Source organism: Acanthochromis polyacanthus, chromosome 10, assembly GCF_021347895.1.
Source record: "Acanthochromis polyacanthus isolate Apoly-LR-REF ecotype Palm Island chromosome 10, KAUST_Apoly_ChrSc, whole genome shotgun sequence".
Lineage (NCBI taxonomy): Eukaryota > Metazoa > Chordata > Actinopteri > Pomacentridae > Acanthochromis > Acanthochromis polyacanthus.
This window is the reverse complement of record NC_067122.1, coordinates 24,750,520-24,768,774: the sequence shown is the minus strand read 5'-3', so window position 1 is coordinate 24,768,774 and position 18,255 is coordinate 24,750,520. Positions and strand designations below refer to the sequence as shown.

At 41.9% G+C, this 18,255-nt stretch overlaps 2 protein-coding genes across 3 annotated transcripts in view; both read left to right on the top strand.

The window, feature by feature from the left end:
• Positions 1 to 824: 824 nt before the first annotated feature.
• On the top strand, positions 825 to 4,426 carry LOC110952165 (platelet-derived growth factor receptor-like protein). The gene is made up of 7 exons (XM_022195568.2): positions 825 to 1,116; positions 1,326 to 1,477; positions 1,555 to 1,697; positions 1,799 to 1,950; positions 2,066 to 2,359; positions 3,493 to 3,632; positions 4,014 to 4,426. The coding sequence occupies exons 1-7, from the start codon at positions 1,041 to 1,043 to the stop codon at positions 4,227 to 4,229; spliced, it is 1,173 nt and encodes a 390-aa protein (XP_022051260.1). The 5' UTR covers positions 825 to 1,040; the 3' UTR covers positions 4,230 to 4,426.
• Positions 4,427 to 6,811: 2,385 nt separating this feature from the next.
• Positions 6,812 to 18,255, top strand: part of n4bp3 (NEDD4 binding protein 3) — a 33,948-nt gene continuing 22,504 nt past the window's right edge. For both annotated transcript variants that reach the window (XM_022195814.2, XM_022195804.2), the window contains exon 1: positions 6,812 to 7,088. The gene's annotated coding sequence lies outside the window, so the exon portion shown is untranslated. The remainder of the gene's footprint in view (positions 7,089 to 18,255) is intronic.

Below are 18,255 nucleotides of genomic sequence, written 5' to 3'. Positions count from 1 at the left end.
ATACAGTATGAAGGGCCAGAGATAGCTGACTACCCAGAGTGCACCGAGAACAAAAGGACCTTTCAAGGCAGCTTATCTGTGTCGTGTTCAAAATTACGGCTTAGCTAGTCACTCTGAGGGAAAGGTTTACATGCCGTTCCCACTGGGAACAGCATGCTACAAATTTAATCAAAAATGCCTATCCTGTTTGGAAACATGTCTTTATGGAGATGTTGTCATGTTTTTATCAGAGGGCAGTAAAGTCTGAACCTGCGGTTCCTCTCGTACTGACCAGGATTGCTATTGCAACAACACATCATCAGTAGGTTAAAACTAACCTGTCTCAGGACGGTCTAAACCCAGCTCACATTCCCTATTAGTGGGTGAACAATCCAACGCTTGGTGAATTCTGCTTTTTACAGCAGATTGTCGTAGTTTTTAAAAAAATCTGAATTACTTGATGGAATTTCACATCAAAAATCTCGTTTTCAGTATCTCAAAGCAGCTATAGTCCACTGGATGAATTACATGAAACAGACACGTATAAACAAGTTTATAGATATTTTTATGCATAATTTCATTCATTTTAGACTCTTCTAATCCTAGTCAAGACTATTTTTTTGATTTGCCCCTGTGCAGACAGTTGGTTTATGTAGGACACATGGTTTAGTGGGCACCAAAAGCTTTTAATAACTTTGCCACAGCGCTGTCCTGGGCAGTGTTTCTGAGGATCAGAGTCATGCTGGTAACACACTTCCAGTCCAGCAGCTCAGCAGCTAAGCAAACAGGCTGTGCGATTCCAGATGGAGGGGCCTCAGTCTCTGAACTCTCATTGGTCCAGACAAGCTTGAAAAGCCTCCATTGAGCCACTCAGGAGGAATTTGGGGTGCTAAGGCCACTCTCAGGAGGAGGAATTTGCGTGATTCTGGTAAACAGCTGACTTTGCAAGCTCTGCCCTCCTCCTCTCTTCTCTTTCGCCTTCTCTTCTTTTGGTTTCTGCACTGTGTTGAACTGACTGAACTAACAATCCACGCCGCACTTCGATAATCCCATGATCAATCATGCCTTTGGAGTCTCGATCGAAGTGGAGGCTGGTGCTGAGCGCTCTCTTGATTTGTGCTGTAATCTTCGAGTTAGGTAAGTGACTTTGTTCCCTGTTCACTGTGCAGCTCTGTGAACATGTGTTCCTACCAAGAGGGGAAAATTCCTCTCAGCCTTGCATGGCACATGACTCACTCTCCAAGGTGCCATCTGATAAAAAAAAGACACCACCTGCATCAATCTTATCTGTATTTGCACACCGCTGATGCAGTATCTCCTCTGTACACTGTGTTATTGACAAAAAGGCGCACAGGAACAGAGGGTCACGCCAGGTAGGACACCAAACCCAAGCAAACCAAAGCTGGGGAAGTCAGCAAAGAAAGGGCCCAGAGCTGTGACAGCCAAACCCAAGACCAAAGCTACACCTGCAGCCAGGGCCCAGAACCTCCTCACACAGGTATTACATCTATTGACATGGATAGATTGTTATTTTCTTTGAAAGTATGACTATAATTTTGCATTTTACACACAAAGGTGCTGAACAGAGGTAAGTTTAAGAAGGTGGGAGAGAGCATCAGTGTGCAGACAGGAGACACTCTGGAGCTGAGGTGTAGAGGGAAACCTGTGCAGTGGAGCGTCCCTCCCTACCTGGAGGAGGACGATGATGGAAGGCTTAGGTACCATCCATATATCTTTATTGTGCACTTTACAGTTCAAATGAAAGAATGATGACACCTGGAGGAGATTCAGTATTTTTTTTTCCTTTTTGACTTTGCAGGATTGTCCAACACGAGCGATACGGCACTCTGACATTAGTCAACAGCACTGGTGCAGACACAGGGGAGTACACTTGTTACCCAATGTACTGCGAAGACACAGACTGCAGGAAGGAGTACAATAAAGCTGTCAAAGTCTTTGTCTTCTTTCCTGGTATGATGAACGAACCTTACTGATGCTCACACGTGCATTTCTTAGAACTACATTGTAGGAATCATTCTCACACCCACAAGATCTTAACATCAACCTGCTTTGCTGAACCAAACAGATCCACAGGAACTATTTGTCCCGTCGTCCGACTATTACGAGGTGATCCAGCTGAGAACCAACTGGCCGACGGTCCTTCCCTGCCAGGTGACGTCGCCTGAGGCTAAAGTAACTCTGCACCGAGAGTACCCACCAGTGGAGGTGGCAGTGGACGGGACGGAGATCTCATTTAATGTCAAGAAGGGCTTCACCATCAATCGACCTCGGCCTTATCATGCTGGAGCCCTGTACTGTGTGGCCAGTCTGGGCAACCTGAGGCAGAGCTCCACCAAGTACATGCTCATCTATGTTAACTGTGAGTATTTCCTCACACATTTGATGCATGATGGGAAAAACAATGGATAAGCAAACAAACTGATACAGAGCGGAAAAATAACACAAAAATCAACAACAATTTTCATATTAGGTCATTTATTAAGCTTGTTTCAGCTTTCCTAATGCAAGAATTTGCGTTTTTTCTTCTCTATATAGACATACTTTCAATTAACAGGCACAATAAATTAAAGAAAAACTTAAGTTGTTCTGACTCCCCCAGTTCCCATTGTTTATGCCAATTGTTTGCTGTATTTAAACCTCAGCTGACACTTAAATTCACACTTTCCTTCCTTTTCATACACTTCAAGAAGGACAAATATCTTTCAGATCCCCAATAAGTACTGCTAACAGTTAACACTGTTAAAAGTATGTAACTGTTAAAATTAATAGCCATCATCAGTTTCTAAATAAACAAATGGAATTGTTAGCTAGCCATAAGAAAGCAGTCCAAATAGCTTTTAAAAAGTTGGAGTTTAACAGTTGGAAGTTATTAGGTGAAAATACAGCTAGCCAATGAAGTTGTTAGCTTATAGTAGACAATGGATATTAAATTGAAGTGTTAGCTAGGCATAAGAAAGCCGTTCAAATACCTTGAGAAAGTTGGAATAAACAGCTGGATATTATTAGGTGAAAACAGAGTGAGCAGATGGTTAATTCAAGTATGATTTAACAATTGAAGTTGTTACTTAAAAGTGGATAAACAGCTAAAATTGTTAGCTAAAAATCAGCTATGGATGAACAAATGGAATTGTTAGATAAACACAATTAGAATATTTAGTGAAAATTTTTGGGGGAAAAAAGCAGTTTACTGTCAGTAAACTGTCAGATAAAAGTTTGAACCATTGAAATAATTTGTTAACAGCTGAAAGAGTGGTTAACAGCTATGTTTTGTACGATAGATGTAGCACCAGTAAAAAAAAAAAAAATACAAGTTGCACTTGTGGAAATGTTCTTATTGAACAATGAAAAAGGGGGATAATGCACTGGACAATGGTTGCATGTATGTTGGTGAAGTAGCTGACCTGTGGAGCTCGATTGGGAACCGCTCGATTAACTTTAAATCAGATAAACTGACTGTGTGTTTACTCTCTGATACTTCATGTTTGAAACCAGATCCAATGGCACCTCCAGCTCCAGTGATCCAGGCATCGTCAAATTCAGTGGTCGTCGGGGAAAACCTGCGAGTCAGCTGCACGGTGATGGGAGAGCAGGACGTAGTGGTAGAGTTCACCTGGGAATACCCTGGACAGCAGGTCAGACATGCAAAAAATGGGGGAAAAAATCCTACCATTTTTCTGTAATACTTAAAACTAGCTTAACTTATTCTCATATGACTTTGATTCTGTTAATAAATCATCTATTAATACTTTACAGAGTAACAATAAGCTGTTTTGATGCTGCAAGAACATGCATTTCAGGTTGTGAAATAAAAAGTTGAGCTCAAACATCTTCAGAGACTGTAGCTTTCTTTCTGTCTAGTCAACAAGCATCCAACCTATGGACTGTCTGAGCCATAAACTAATTATAAATGGCTTATCAGCACTTATGCTGTAAACTGGAGACCTTACTGTAAACAGGTGGCTTTTCCTTGTATGCTGTACATCTTTATAATGGAGCTCCTGTTGTGGTTGCAGATTGGGAGGCCTCTGTACACACGTGAGAACATCAGTCCAGTCGGTGGAGGAGCGGCTCGGCAACAGTCCCAGTCAGTCCTCCTGGTGGACGAAGTTAGAGACGTGGACCAGGGAACCTATACCTGCACTGCCCAGAACCTGCAAGGAGCCAAATCAGTGTCCACCACCATTAAAGTGGTGCCCAAAGCCAAACCCAAGAAACTACGAGTGGCCTGAACAGCTGGATGACATTACAGAGAGCAGAATTTTGTCATTCACGTCTGAATACATAAACATAACAAAACATAATCTTTTCCCTTTGCAGCTATGAGTGATGAAAACACACTGCAACAGTACAAGGAGAACAACAGTCTGGTTGTTTAGATGAATGTATGTAAAATGTTCACACTTGTATATTAAAGGTTTTACATACACATGTTGTTGCCTTTCTATTGCTATTTATGTTTAATTATGCACAGTGGTGGAAAGTAATTAAATACATTGACTCAAGTAGTGTACTGAAGTTCAGTTTTGAGGTGCTTTCATACCACTTTTTACTTACGCTCCACTACATTTCAGAGTTAAATATTATACTTTCTACTCCATTACTCTATTTTAATTAATTGTTATCCAGTCCTTCCTTTCCTATTAATCAGTCATCTTACTTTCACATAGATTTATCTGCTGTCCCTGTATACAAAACTGTTTATAAAATAGTTCAAATTAGCTCCATCTGCAGAAGCTACAAGACTACGATGCTGCTGACAAATGATGTATCAGTATTAATGATGCAGTTATGTCTTATATAATAATCAGGGAAACCAAACTAACACTTCCATACTTTAACCACATTTTGCTGCTAATACTTGTGTACCATTACTTGGTTGGAATCTTGGTTTATTTCACTTTGAGGAACATTTTATTTCCAAACAGGCACATGCGAAATGCTACCATGTACTTAAGTGATAATATTCTCAGTATTTATCAAAAACTAAAACATATGCAATCGAAAACAGCTTTTTTGTGTTTTCGACTGTATTAAAATACAGCATATGAGAGCGCAGCGAGCAAGAGAGAAGTAAGCAAATGTAAACACCGGCTGAGTTTAGGTTGTACTGAAGCACAATGCTCCTCATGAAAACATAATTTATTGGTTTTAGATTTAAAGTTTCCACCATCTCCCAATGTCCCTCAACTTCACAATTTTAAGAGGGCTGTGACTTGTGGGCATATGATCAAAGCTAATGGCAAAGTTAGCCAGATCAGCCACACGACATGCTAACACTGCGGATTGTCAGGCTGTTGTGGTGCCGATTCCATCGATAATGAAAGTAATCCACTGGGCCTTCTTAAGTTCTTCAGACGCTGGGGTGCGTGAAGCCTCCTGCGTTCACTCTTGCGGCCAAACAACAGAACTCTAGGTGAAGTCTGAGACATTTCAGAGTTAGCAGAAGCTGCTCTAGAGAGTAAATGAAACTGACGGACTGTACATTCTGAAAGGGTTATGTGGAAACAGCAGGATATAAAGTCTGACCAACTTTTGGTTTGTTCAAGGGTATGTAGCACTTTGGCCATATATGCGGCAAAATGCCACAAGCTGGACTCAAACTCACAACCATCGTACCAAAGGCGAAGGCGCAACCTACTAAGCTATCGGTGCATGTAGGTGAAAGGGTCTGTGGGCCGCTATGGTACTAATTCTCCCGGGCCGAAATTTTGCCCCTGCACGCCTCTGGTCAGAGCGTCCACTTGGCACGGACGCAAATTTAGCATCTGTGCGTTTTTTTTTTTTTGACCTCACGAAGGTGTGCTGCACGTCTGTGCAACTCTCGGCGTGCGGAGTGCGAGTGCGGATGGTGCGTTCATGAGCGTCGAAATTTTCTATACTACTGAAAATAACTGGGTTTACAACGGCCTACATGTGAAGAATTTGAATGTGTTGGAGACAAAATGACCCCTGACAAAAAGTGTGTGTGTGTGTGGGGGGGGGGGGGGGGGGGGCACGTCCCCACCGTCCCCCCCCAAAACTGACGCCTATGTCTAATGCAATCAAATACAACAGCTCTGTCATAGGGTCTAAATATTAGGAACTCTTTTAGAATCAGAATCAGAAAAGCCTTCATTGCCAAGTGAGTACACACAAGGAATTTGACCTGGTGTATAGAGTTACAGTAGTCAGCAATAACAACGGACAATAAAAGAATAATTATACGTTCTGCTGTCGACACCTTTAAAAAGCAGCTAAAGACTCATCTTTTAAGACTTGCCTTTGAGTGATTTGTTGTATGTTTATCTCTTTTCTTTATTTTTTGTTTTTAATGCCTTGTTGTTTTATGCTTTTGTAAAGCACCTTATGACTTTTATGATCTAGAAAGGTGCTATATAAATAAAGTTTATTATTATTATTATTATTATACAAGTCTAAATCTGAGGAATTCAAAATAAAAATGCAATAAGTATAAGATGTACTGTGTTAGAATACAACTTAAACTATGATATTGCACATTGTTATTCAGGTATTGCACATGAGGTTAAATATTGTATATGTATTGAATATTTTGCACTGGTAGTAAGACAGGAGTCCTTAATGATTTTCTGATTCATGGTTTAAAACACAGCATAATAATTCAACATAATCCAGCCCTGTGCACCAACACCAACACCCACTTTGACCTCAATAATAAACCTAAAGTAGAAGGATCACCATTTTTGGCAGCAAAATGAATTGTTTTTTTCTCCACAGTGCTTCTGTTTATTTTCTTTATGCAGTGCACCTACACGTCCTGCCGGTAGATGGCGCTGTCTCTCCTCTCAGTCCTAAGTGTGTCAGTGCGGTTATCAGGGGACAGGCGCATGTTTCCCTGCATCTCGTGTTTCCTCCTTCTCTCCGCTGTTCAAACCTGTGAGAGGGAAACCGCTCGGTCCCACTCCGCTCCGCTCCGCGCTCCACGCCGCCTGTAGCCTCGCCACTGTCCGCTCCGGTCCTGGAGAAAACAGCCGCGTTAACGCAGTTTGTTTCTTTACGTAACCAGCGAGACCCAAAACTGCAGCAGAGTGCCAGTGCTGGTCCGAGAGATGTCCTGCATGCACAACATGGTGAGCGCCAGTTTTTCCCTAATCTTTCTCTCTGATCCGATCCCAATGCGGAGCTGCAGCTGGAATCTGTGTCAGTAGTTATGTTTGCGGTTCATGATGATGGCAAAACTTTATGCAAGGAATACATGTGATAAGAAGCTTGACTGTGCACATTGAAGCCCTTAAAGTAATGACGGTGTTGCTCCTAAATCAGAGTTTTTTTCATGCAGTTCACTGACATTTGCAAAGCTTTTACGGGAGCAGACTGATGGATCTACTTGTGCCATTTATTAATGTTGTCAGTGTGCAGCCATGGTGGTCTCCTGCTCGGTGTTTGGCCTACACGGCTGTAAATGTTTGGGCTCTCCAGGCTCTCTTTTGACGCACAGGAGTTTGGGGACAAAAGCTGCTCCTCTGTGAGTGTCAGTGTTTGTATGTGGGAGGAAGAGGGGGGGACAGACTCCTGGCTCAGTGTTGGGGACTGCCAGGCTGTCGTCGTGGAGACCAGAGGCCACAGGTGACCTCTGACCTGAGGAGTCATGGAGCGTTGCAGGAGGACTCCTTTGAGCCGTGGTGGTTACGGGTGTGTGTGCTGACGCAAGTGAAGGAGCACAATAGGGAGACAATAGATATGTGGGCCGCTGCTGGAGACTGCGTGGTAACCATGACTGTAATTTAGGAATGGATGATAGGAGGATTCAGAGTGGGTGATAGCGGGGTGATGATGCTGTCGCTGCACAGCAATCACCGAGACAGCGTAAGTATTGTTTAGGGTTAAAGTTAGCACACTAAAATGCAGGTCTCTATCTCATCCAGGCGTCTTCATTATCACAGAGGTGACTGAGAGATGAGACTTGGCCTCTATCCATGCAGAGGGCTTCAGCAGCACGTTGCTTTGCACTTTATTTTGAACATTAGCGTTCTTGTTTTTCTTAAATATAACACTTTCTCCATTCTATCTCTCTCTATCTGTAGTAGAACTTCCACACTAGACTCAACAAACTCAAGATAAGTGCAATTTAACTTGGCTGACTCAATAAAAACAACAGATACCATTGAAAAAGTGTCCTTTTCTGTAATTTCTGTGTGCTGACCCTTTAAGACACCATTAAAATGAAGCGAACCACTTGTAGCTTCTTGAAAAGAGCAGTTTAGATCACTAGATGTATGCAAACCTACCAATATTTTGATAATTAACTAGATATATAACGATGATTTTGCTCTATTTTGTGTGTGTGTGTGACGTTCAATTCCAGCGGGAAACTTAAAATCGAGAATTTTTTAGTCACTTTATTCTACATGTAGAGATTTTTAAAAATCTCCACAATAAAGTGTTTGCACTAACCAGATCCTGTCAAAAACCTCGGCTAGTCAATAGTTATGTTGAATATTTTGATAGTAAATTGAATATATTTCGATATATGCTGATTACAGGCTCTCATATGTGTGAATTTAACATGTTTTGTGTGGGTGAGATGTGCAGTTCCATCAGGAAACTTAAAATCGTGATATTTTAGTCACTTTACTGTACATATCTCATGCACTAACATACATGCACTTACTTGATTATGTCAAAAACATTTACTGATCAATAGATGTATTGAAAACTACCAACACTTTGATAATTAACTAAATACTTGCTGATTAGAGCCTCAGACATGAACTTGTTCTGCTGTATTTTGTGTCATCGGCAGTGTTGTTTTACGCTCTTTCAACATTTTAAGACAAACCAGACTATGAGGACAGATATTATTGCCAACACTCACATAATCAGTATTGAGATATTCAGTCCAATGTATCAAGATGCTAGTTTTTGCCAGAACACATCCGTTAGCTACGAGCTGATAGGGAGATGTTGGACCACAGCATATTAGCGCTGTCTGTGTCTTTGCGGCTCTTCTGTCAGCAGAATCAAGCAGACAGCTGAGGTGATGTCTTCGTTCAGCTGTTTGAGCTCCCAGGGGGTTGACACTCCCCTGTTTGTGTGTTTGTGTGTGTCTATACGAGCGGCTCCTTAAAGCACTGGCAGCTGATGAAACACTAATTCTGCTGACCATCAGATGTCTGCTGACCATTTGCTGAAGATTAGAGGATACAAATTCAGCTCCATCCCCCTGTACATTTGTGTTGATGCAAATGTTCAAGGCGCGGCTGACGTCGCTGATGTCAAATTCGCAGCACACTGCTTTGTAGCTTGGAAGTGCACGTCCAGTCGGTCGTGCGTACTGCACTGTAGCAGATGGTGTAGCGGGCAGAGCACAGTCGTAATGGCACTGTGTTTTCTTGACAGACATTTCCCCTCAGGCCAGCCACCTAATCAAGCACTAATCAGCTATTCTTCCACTCACTGGTTTCACTCTGTCTCCTAAACTCTATTTCCCCCCCCTGCTTTTCGCCTCCCCATTTTCACTGTTTGCTCCTAATCTTGAGGTTATCCGGTTATCCTGCTATTCTTTCTCTCTCTCTCTTTCCTGTTATCTCTTAGACTCTTTCTACACAAGGCCATGCCTGATCGGTCTAAGGAGAAAGTGCCATGCTCTTACACTTATACTCTGTCTGCCTGTGGCTGACCTGATCGCCTCTCGGGGCCATCTGTCGGTGCGATTAAAGCCCGCTCGGGTTAAGGAAATCACTGTGGGACCTGGCCAGGCGTGCATGGCTGTCGGGCTGCGTTCTGCCACAGTTGGATGAAAGGCTGTTTAGCATTCACAGCTCAGAGCGATCATAGTAGAGGGCGACAGTTTGCGTCAGTAGAATCAGAAGACAGCGTTTGTATAAGCAACTGCCAGCAAATATGTTTTGGATTTTACTCTGCATCTGATGAGCATATTGACCCTCCTAGTCCCAAATCCACTGGCTGTTTTCTAGAAGCACAGAGAAATGCAGGATTTTCAACTTTCTAGCAGTTATTGAACTAATAGTGCATGATGGTTACTTCTATCGGTGTGCTTGAATTCGTGATATTTTAGTCGGGTTATTCTACAAAAATTGCAAAAAATCAACTAGTTCTGCTAACCAGATTCTGTTACAGAAAGACAAAAAAAATTTGCCCTCACCTGTGCAACCATGAAACCATGAATGATTAAACTGTGACCAAAACTCACAAAACAAAAATTCAGGGACTTTTCGGCTGAGCTGCAGGTTGTGTGTGCAGACGAGTATGGATGCAAATTAAAAATAATATATCTATAGTAGGAAGGATGTCTTTTCTTGTATTTTTAATTCCTGTAGGCACTTTATATTGTGTGTTAATTCCAGGATTTTGAAATACATTTTTCAAATATATAATCAAAGAAATTCAACTGTATTTTTAACGATTTCTAGCATTATCACTGTGCCATGCTTCACATATGACATTTCTATTTATAGCAACAGTTGTGCTGTTTCCGTAGAAGTGCAGGACTGTTTTTTTATTGCTTTGAAAATGTGACAGGCAAAGAACACGCAGAAACTGATTGGGGTGTAACCAGTTCACTTTACATTCGTGGTGTGTATTCCTGCTGAGTGAGAACTTTGACAGCAGCTAAGATTTATTCCCCCAGTTTCTCAGTAAAACTTCAATTTCTTCGATACTAGTTCAACTGGGTCAAGTTGTATTGGTATACAAGATCGACCCAAGTTATCTTCAAGTACTGAGACACAGAACACACCCAAGTTAATCATTATCCCCAAATGGCAGGTGTTTCCCTATAGCTGAAGATTGATCTTCCTCAGTATGTTTCCATTCCTGCCACTTCCTCTTAGCTGGAATGTAAATAAACTACAACTTAGTAACTGAAACTGTAATGCTTTAGCTTTCCAATTTACTTACACCTTTAAGCTGCACTACTCATTACTGTTATATGGATATATTGTGTGTGGAAACTGGCAACTTACTATTGAGCAGCATGTAAACCAATGCAGAGCTAGAATGAGAGAGAATGTTGGACTTTATCCAATAATAATAATAATAATAATAAAACCTTGAAAAAATCTTAATATTGAACACTAATAATGGCAAGAAGTCAGTGCTGAGTCGTCCAGTTCTGCAGTCTGCTGTCATAAAAACAAACAAAAAATAATTAATGCAGCTTTTAGAAATAATCCACATTTAGAAACAGTTAAAACGGTGGTCTGGTTTACTAAATTAGATAAGACGAAGCAGTTTAAGGAATGAAACCAGCCTGAGTAGTGCCATAAACAGCTAACAACTGCAATTCAGTGAACAGTAGATACAGCATATGGCAGCATGTGGGCATCTAAGTCTCGCTGTTATCTTGTTTTGACTCCTGAAATATTTTTGCAACAAACTGGAATGTCTGAAATCTTAGAAGGTCAGAGCTCTTCCCAGAAGTTCCCGACTAACATTGCACCTCCTGTCAGCCTATTAATTAAACGAGACTGTGCAGCACTGTCTGCCAGGAATCAGAAATAACTTGTGAAGGACTGTCACGGGATAACTAATGTAAAGCACCCGACATCACAGATTCAGGATGTGTAAGAGTTTTAAGTGCGAGTGTGGGCGAGCATGGGTGGATGAGGCATAATGAGGAGCTGCCTTGGTGGCCCACACTCTCAGTCCTGTCAATCAAAATCCCTTCTGCCGCCAGAGGAGCCAGATCTGCAGATGCACCGTTTTAATATTTAATCATCGGAAACTCTGCTGTGCCCCCATGTTTCCGGGCTTATTGCTGCATGGTTAGCTGACCTGCCACCTCACTGCAGTGCTGAACAATTGTCTTATCCTCATGGGACACACGGGACCCTGTGACCTTCAGAGGAGAAAGGTCTCAGAGTGTGGGAGGCTGGACGGACCCCATACTGAGGCTTTTGTTTGTAAATGTCACCAGCTCATGGAAATAGTCGCTCACTGCTGCTAACTCTGGCATCATCTCATCCTGGGACTATTGTCTTGTTAACGCATGTAGCCTCGTGAGTCAACAGTGGTGTGTTCGCTTCGGCTCGGCCTTATCGTTTCCTCGTGTTTTTATTGATCGAGCCTATCTCCCCGTGAGGAGTGCTCGCACTCACCTGCCTTCTTTTTAGATATCGGCGGTGGCAGCTATCGTCTTTGTGTGTGTTGTGCTGGGATGAGTTGTGCGTGCGCGTTGTGCTCAGCCCTTGTCTCTTTTATTTAGTCTGAAGAGTTGCAGTGTTGCGGAACAAAAGGCCACGAGTCAAAGCCCTCCTCTGTGAGTGGGCATTGTTGTATTTATATCTGTGTGTACAAGTAGCGGTCGTCGGCTCTGTTCTCCCCAGCAGCGTTTCACTTCGCCCTCACATCCTGTGTCTTTACGCAAAATCAATATGGTGCTTTTAAAGGTTACAGTTGGTTAAAGTGACCTGCTCATGTCGCACAGGTAGTGAAGTGTAACAGCGGTTAAGACTCACTGCCACTTTGATTCTCTTGTTTTAGCTTGTTTAAGAGCAGTAGAGATGAAAGACATTTACAGTTTCACAGTATCTGTAAACAAGGGAGAGTTCAGGGAGGGTTCTAGTATCAGCTAAGCAAATGAGAAATAGCATTCCAATTTATGTCCTTTGTATGTGCTGGTAAGTGGATTCTGTGACCTTCGGACAGAGCGAGATTAGATGTTTCCTCTTGTTTCCAGTTTTTGCACTACGCTGCCCATTTGCTGGTTATAGGGTTGGACAGGGCTGCCACAATTAATTGATTAGTTGCTAACTGTTAAATTAATCACCAGCTGGTTTGATAATCAGTTAATTAGTTGTGTTATTTTCAAGAACTAAAGGTAAAAATTCTCAGCTTCCAGCTCCCTGAATGTGAATATTCCCCGGTTTCTTTCAAGGGGTCCGAAATTTGTAGTTTTTGTAGTAATCAGTATTGTGATTTGCTATGAATCGATTCCTGATGGATTAAAGTAAATGCTTTACTACGTCTATCGACAGAGAAACGCATTTTCAAACTGAAGCATGCTTTGAAAGTGAGTTTGCAGATGTTGCTGAAGTTGTAATAAACACCGCAATCTCATCTCTCAACTCAGCTTCCCAGTTAAACTTAACCTGACTGAATATTTCACTTTGTTACAGTGACACAGTTAACTTAAATAAGGTAACAGAGTCTTTTCTGTAGCACTAGATGTACATTTAAGTAGCATCTGTGCAAGTGCAGTAAACACAGTAGAGAATCCCAGCATTGTAAAGCTCTGACTACATTTCATCAGTTACTATTGTACATATTGAGTTATAGTAATCTTTACTATCACATGCTGTTAATATATAATGTTAAATTTCATTTTTTGGTTCTGCTTCCTTGATTGTTATTTATCAGTATGGGGATCAGTGCTAAAATAAATTATATCAGTCAACCCCTCATTATGTACTCTTCAGTGATTTATTTTAGAGGTATGGACAAATATTTGAGGACATCCTGTGAGGCTTTGGGAAACCCTCATCAATATTTTTTCATATTTTTTTTTTGCTATTTTGTTGACCAAACAGCTATTTGGTTCGAGATTGGCATTGTTGTTTTCATTTGTCTAAGTCTTATTCAGTGTTGTAAAACCTGTGTTTGTGAAATAAGATAGTTGTTCTAACTTCTTCTATATCATTACTGACAGAATTTCCAAATGGCATGTCGTATTTTCCAGAAGAAGTGGCTCCAAACTGGCAGACGCGCTAAGCTCAGGTGGCTGTCTGACAGGATAATGCTGTTTCTCCAGAACCAGACAGCTAGCATGCCTCCCATGGCTGTTTCCTGCGATATTATTGTCCACAAGAGCTTAGGCAGAGGAAATGAGTCTAGGCCAGGCTGTTGTCCCGTCTAGTTGACTGGTCAGACAGGTACAGCATCTGTAAGCAGGCCTCGACTCGTCCCACACTGTTGTTTTTGCCTTGTATCGCCATCTATGGATCTCTTTCTTTATCCTGTGTTTCCTCCTTCTGCTGCCATTTTTCCAAACATTCCCACACACAAACGCGTCACCTTGACCATTCCTCCAGGCTCCTCCAGACTCCTCCATCTTTTTTTTTTGTTGTTGTTGTTGGAGCTGCTCTGTCAGCCAGCTGAGAGACTTACAAGTGAGTATCTGTGGAATCTGAGCCTGGAAATGCCTGCGGGGCCCAGACGTAATGACAGGGGTACGGTGGCACCTGCTCAAGTGTTAGGCTAGCTTTGATGGGGTTATCCTCTCTTTTCATTTTTCAGCTGATTTTCTTCAAATTACACTCGGCAGGCCAAAGGGGCACCATAAAACATCACATTCTTGCTGTGGAATGCCTTTAATAGCTTGCCAATCCCTACATAGTGCATCTCTGGCTGGCAAGGTGCTTTATTAGCTGAGATTCCTGCATGCCCACCCGTCGGTGCCAGCTTTAAGAAGTCCAGATACATCCCTCACTCCCTTTAGCTTTGCGTCGACATCTCGTGGCGAAGACAGAAGAAGGGAGTCGCTCTCCTCTTGGTTAAGGAGCAGAGAACAATGTCCTCTCTTTTCTCCTTTCTCAGATGTCTCCAGTTTGAGTTATGTAACTTGATACGGTGCAGAACCCGTCCAGTAGCCCAGCCTCAGGAAGAGAGACTTACACTCAGACTATTGTCCAGACAGTCCACTCTGACACAGCCCCCACATGCCCTCATTTTCCACTTCTTCCTCATTCGTCCTCTCTCATATTTTCCTACCCTCATCCTTCTTTCTCTGTTCCTGCTGTCTTGTCTTTTAACCAAAGCCTAATCCCTCGTTATTGTCTCATTATCTGTACGTAAACACAACGCGCTGTGCTGTTGGTGTTTGTCCGGTGAAGCTGACACGGGTATTTCATTGTAGGGTCTGAGCTTGTTCGCATGCGGGGCTTTTGTTTCTGGAACTGGAGGAACAAGTTCAACCACACCGGTCCATGAGAGAGCTCAGAGTGCACAAAGAGATGCTCAGAAGGGCTGGGAAAGTGTATGGTGAGCTCTATTAGATGAGTTGAAATTAGCAAAATAGGACAGCTTAGTGGTTCCTCCCAGTTTCCTATGTGAAACACGGGTAAATTTACTGAAACCATCCTCACGAGCAGCTTAAGATCAGCTTAGTCTTCTATTTAGATCGGTGTAAAGTCACCCTGCATGTCAACGGTTTAGGCAGTTTCCTCCTCATCCACGCACCTTCAAAGAAACTGAAAGTCATGTGAGAGAGAAATAGAGCGAGCATGGGATCAGGAGCTGAGAGGTGAAGCAAGTGTCAGGTGGACAAGTACACACAGGTAAATGAGTTTTTCACTACCAGCCATTATATTTAAACTTATCCTCTGTGAAAAGCTGTCTTTGTGTGTCTCTTCACCTCATGCCAACATATATGGGTTTTGAAGAGTCTCTTATAATACTGAAATTACCTCTAATTCTAAACTCTGCTACGTAGAACTGGGCTTTAGGCCACATATGGCCTGTATGTGTATATTTTAGATATTTCCCAACTTTCTGCAGGAGAAGTTGGGCTTATTTAAATGTCAGTAACCTTCAAATGCCCTGAACTCGTTGTCATTTAAGGCTGCATTGTCAAAGAAGAGCTTAAGCTGCATAGAGGAGCGGAAAGCAACCTAATTGTTAATTACATTCCCCACGAGGAATGCTTATTTGTAGTGGAGCTGAATTGGATTTAGCTAACTTTTTAACCTAATCTTTTCTCCCGGGCAAATGACGTCACACTGAGCAGCTTCCCCATTTACCTCCAACATTGAACAAATATGCTAATTAGCAGTTAATTATTGAATGTCTTCAAATGGAGCCACATGGCACCCAAAGAACAATATGTCGGATTATTTTCTCCACTAAATGATGCATCTTGACTTCTTCATTCCATTGCATGCATTCTTTGTCTGCTATATTTAAGTGATCTGTGGTCTGATGTACTATTTGTGTCCCTGGAAATCCCCCTGAGGATTATTCATGGCTTTCTGTTGTACTCAAGCTCAGTAACAAGATTTCATCGAACTTCTTCCTTCCGCTGTCAACAATAGTTTCTCCAATTTCTCCGTGCACCTGAAGGCAAAGTGTCACAACCATCCTAGGAGGAATTTTGACATCTTCACTGCTGTTTCTTGTTGTTTTGTTGTCACTGTAAACTCTGTACGGTAAAGTTGTGACATAATTTGGCTGAGCATGCTGGTTTTCAGTAGTTCCCACCGTGCTCCTTCTCAGCACTGACAAACAACAAACACTTAATTTGTTTACAGAGAAACTCCACAGGAGGAAAAAGTGCTGATCCTCCAACTGGACATCAGCATGCGTCAGCAGCAGTGCTTACTACCTGACATCCAGGCCGCCTGGTTCTTCTTCTGGTGTTGGGGTGGTGATGAGATCAAAGTGAGCTAGCAGGGATGTGATCAGTGAAGCATTTCATCTTTGTGGTTTATTATGGCCTAAATTGGAAGGCATTAACATTTTAAGCACAGTCATACGGTGCAGAGGTCAGTCCGTATCTGAAGCCCGATCGATTTTTAGCTACAGTCCACACATTTCCCTGTTTGTGTTTGTGCTGAGTGTGTGGTCCGACAGCGAGGGCGGATGCATGCACATTCACTGCAGCTGTTAAGTGGAATCGGTTCAGGTGTGGGTCGATGTGGGAACCACTCGATTTCCATCGCTGTAATCACAGAGCGGTGACTCCTACATGAACTGCTCCAGGAAACAAAGAAGCCACAGAGAGAAGAAAGAGTCTCCGCTCAGCCTTCCCGTGTCCCCCCCTTTGCTGTTAAGAATTTAATAAGAAGCTGGCCCTCTCATGCTTTTGTCTTTATCAGCTCAATTTAACACTATACGCCCTTCACACTCTGATTATGTGACTAAATTATCAGTCATTAGGGTTTTGTTTGGTGCAGGGTGATTCTCATGGGAACACAGGTGCTTTGGATAATAGTCAAAAATGTCCAACAACACTTGAGGGCAGAAAGAACCGTTCACATCAACCGTATCCATGCTACATGTGCTATGTGATGCCGCATTAATAATTACCCAGCAAGAAATGTAAGGAATGTGAGTTTGTTTCCTCATCGCTCTGCTGATAGCAGCGGTCGGCAAACACTGTACGGGTTTTGCTCGCTGACATGGTGAGCACAAACCAAAAAGAACTTGAACTGGATTTGATAAAACAAATAGTCCGCCATTCTGTTGTTTGTTTTCTCACAAATTCCACTCACGTTACGTAAGGGAACATTTCAGTGTGCTGCCATTTTTATAGTGCTTGATTTTCTTGTTGAAATCAGGACAATCCCAAAAAAAAGTTTGTGCATTTATCCTGCGTGATCTCAGATATTACTGCTGCAATAATCATCTCATCAACATCTCAGAACAAGTAAACATTCTGTGTTTTTCATTTATAGCACTCTCAGCTTGCCAGGAAATGCACTTTGTATATGTTAACACTTGAACATGGTGCCAAAAATCGTCATCCAGACAAGATCAAAGTGTCAGAATAAGAAACGTACAACACAAAGCCAAAATACGTCATGCTCGGTCGGTCGAAGTTACACAAGTAATGTGAAGATGCATCATCTCAACAAGTTCAGGAGGTACAATGCTAACACATAAAGTGTTCAGAATTTGCAGGAAGACTGTGAAAGAAATTTTGAAGACCAACTTACTTCTTAAAAATATGCTGAATTTCAAGGACATTTCTCTTAGTTTGTGTCAGCACCCAAGGAAATACAGCAATTCTCTTATCGTTGAAGAAAATACCTGAGATTTTTTTTTTCATTATAGATACTTTATTACTTTACTGTGTAATACAAGAACGATGCAGCTTTCTTTATTCCTACTAGTGCAGTTTTCGGCTTCAGGTGTTGTTCCTTGCAGATTTGTCATTATTATCAAGCAGCTTCTAATCCAAACTACGTCACAATGACAGCACAAGGTAGTGTTCAAACTCAAATTAGCTGACACTTTGTTGAGTAAAGATGATTAATCCAAGTGTCAATCTTAAACATACTTTGAATGATCATCCGTAAGTTGTTTTGTTTTTAACTGCAGCCTCCAGCTTATTCTCCATCGGATTTGATGCAGTGGCATAGCACAGATGGTTTTGTGACTTTGATTGCATTGATAAGTGATTCCTATCATAGTCAGCTGTCATTTTATCTTTTTGTGTGTCTTAAGAACCACTTATCTTAAAGACTTGACTCCCTACATTGCACTTCTTTGGGTCCCTAGCAATATACACTGCTTGTCCAAAAAAAGTCACACACTAATGTTTTGTTGGACTGCCTTTAG

Excerpts from the sequence above, each read along its gene's own strand:
- LOC110952165 (XM_022195568.2), top strand. The coding sequence starts at position 1,041 with ATGCCTTTGGAGTCTCGATCGAAGTGGAGGCTGGTGCTGAGCGCTCTC. Across the intron at positions 1,698-1,798 it reads GACGATGATGGAAGGCTTAG|GATTGTCCAACACGAGCGAT; the intron begins GTACCATCCATA and ends TTGACTTTGCAG. Across the intron at positions 2,360-3,492 it reads CATGCTCATCTATGTTAACT|ATCCAATGGCACCTCCAGCT; the intron begins GTGAGTATTTCC and ends GTTTGAAACCAG.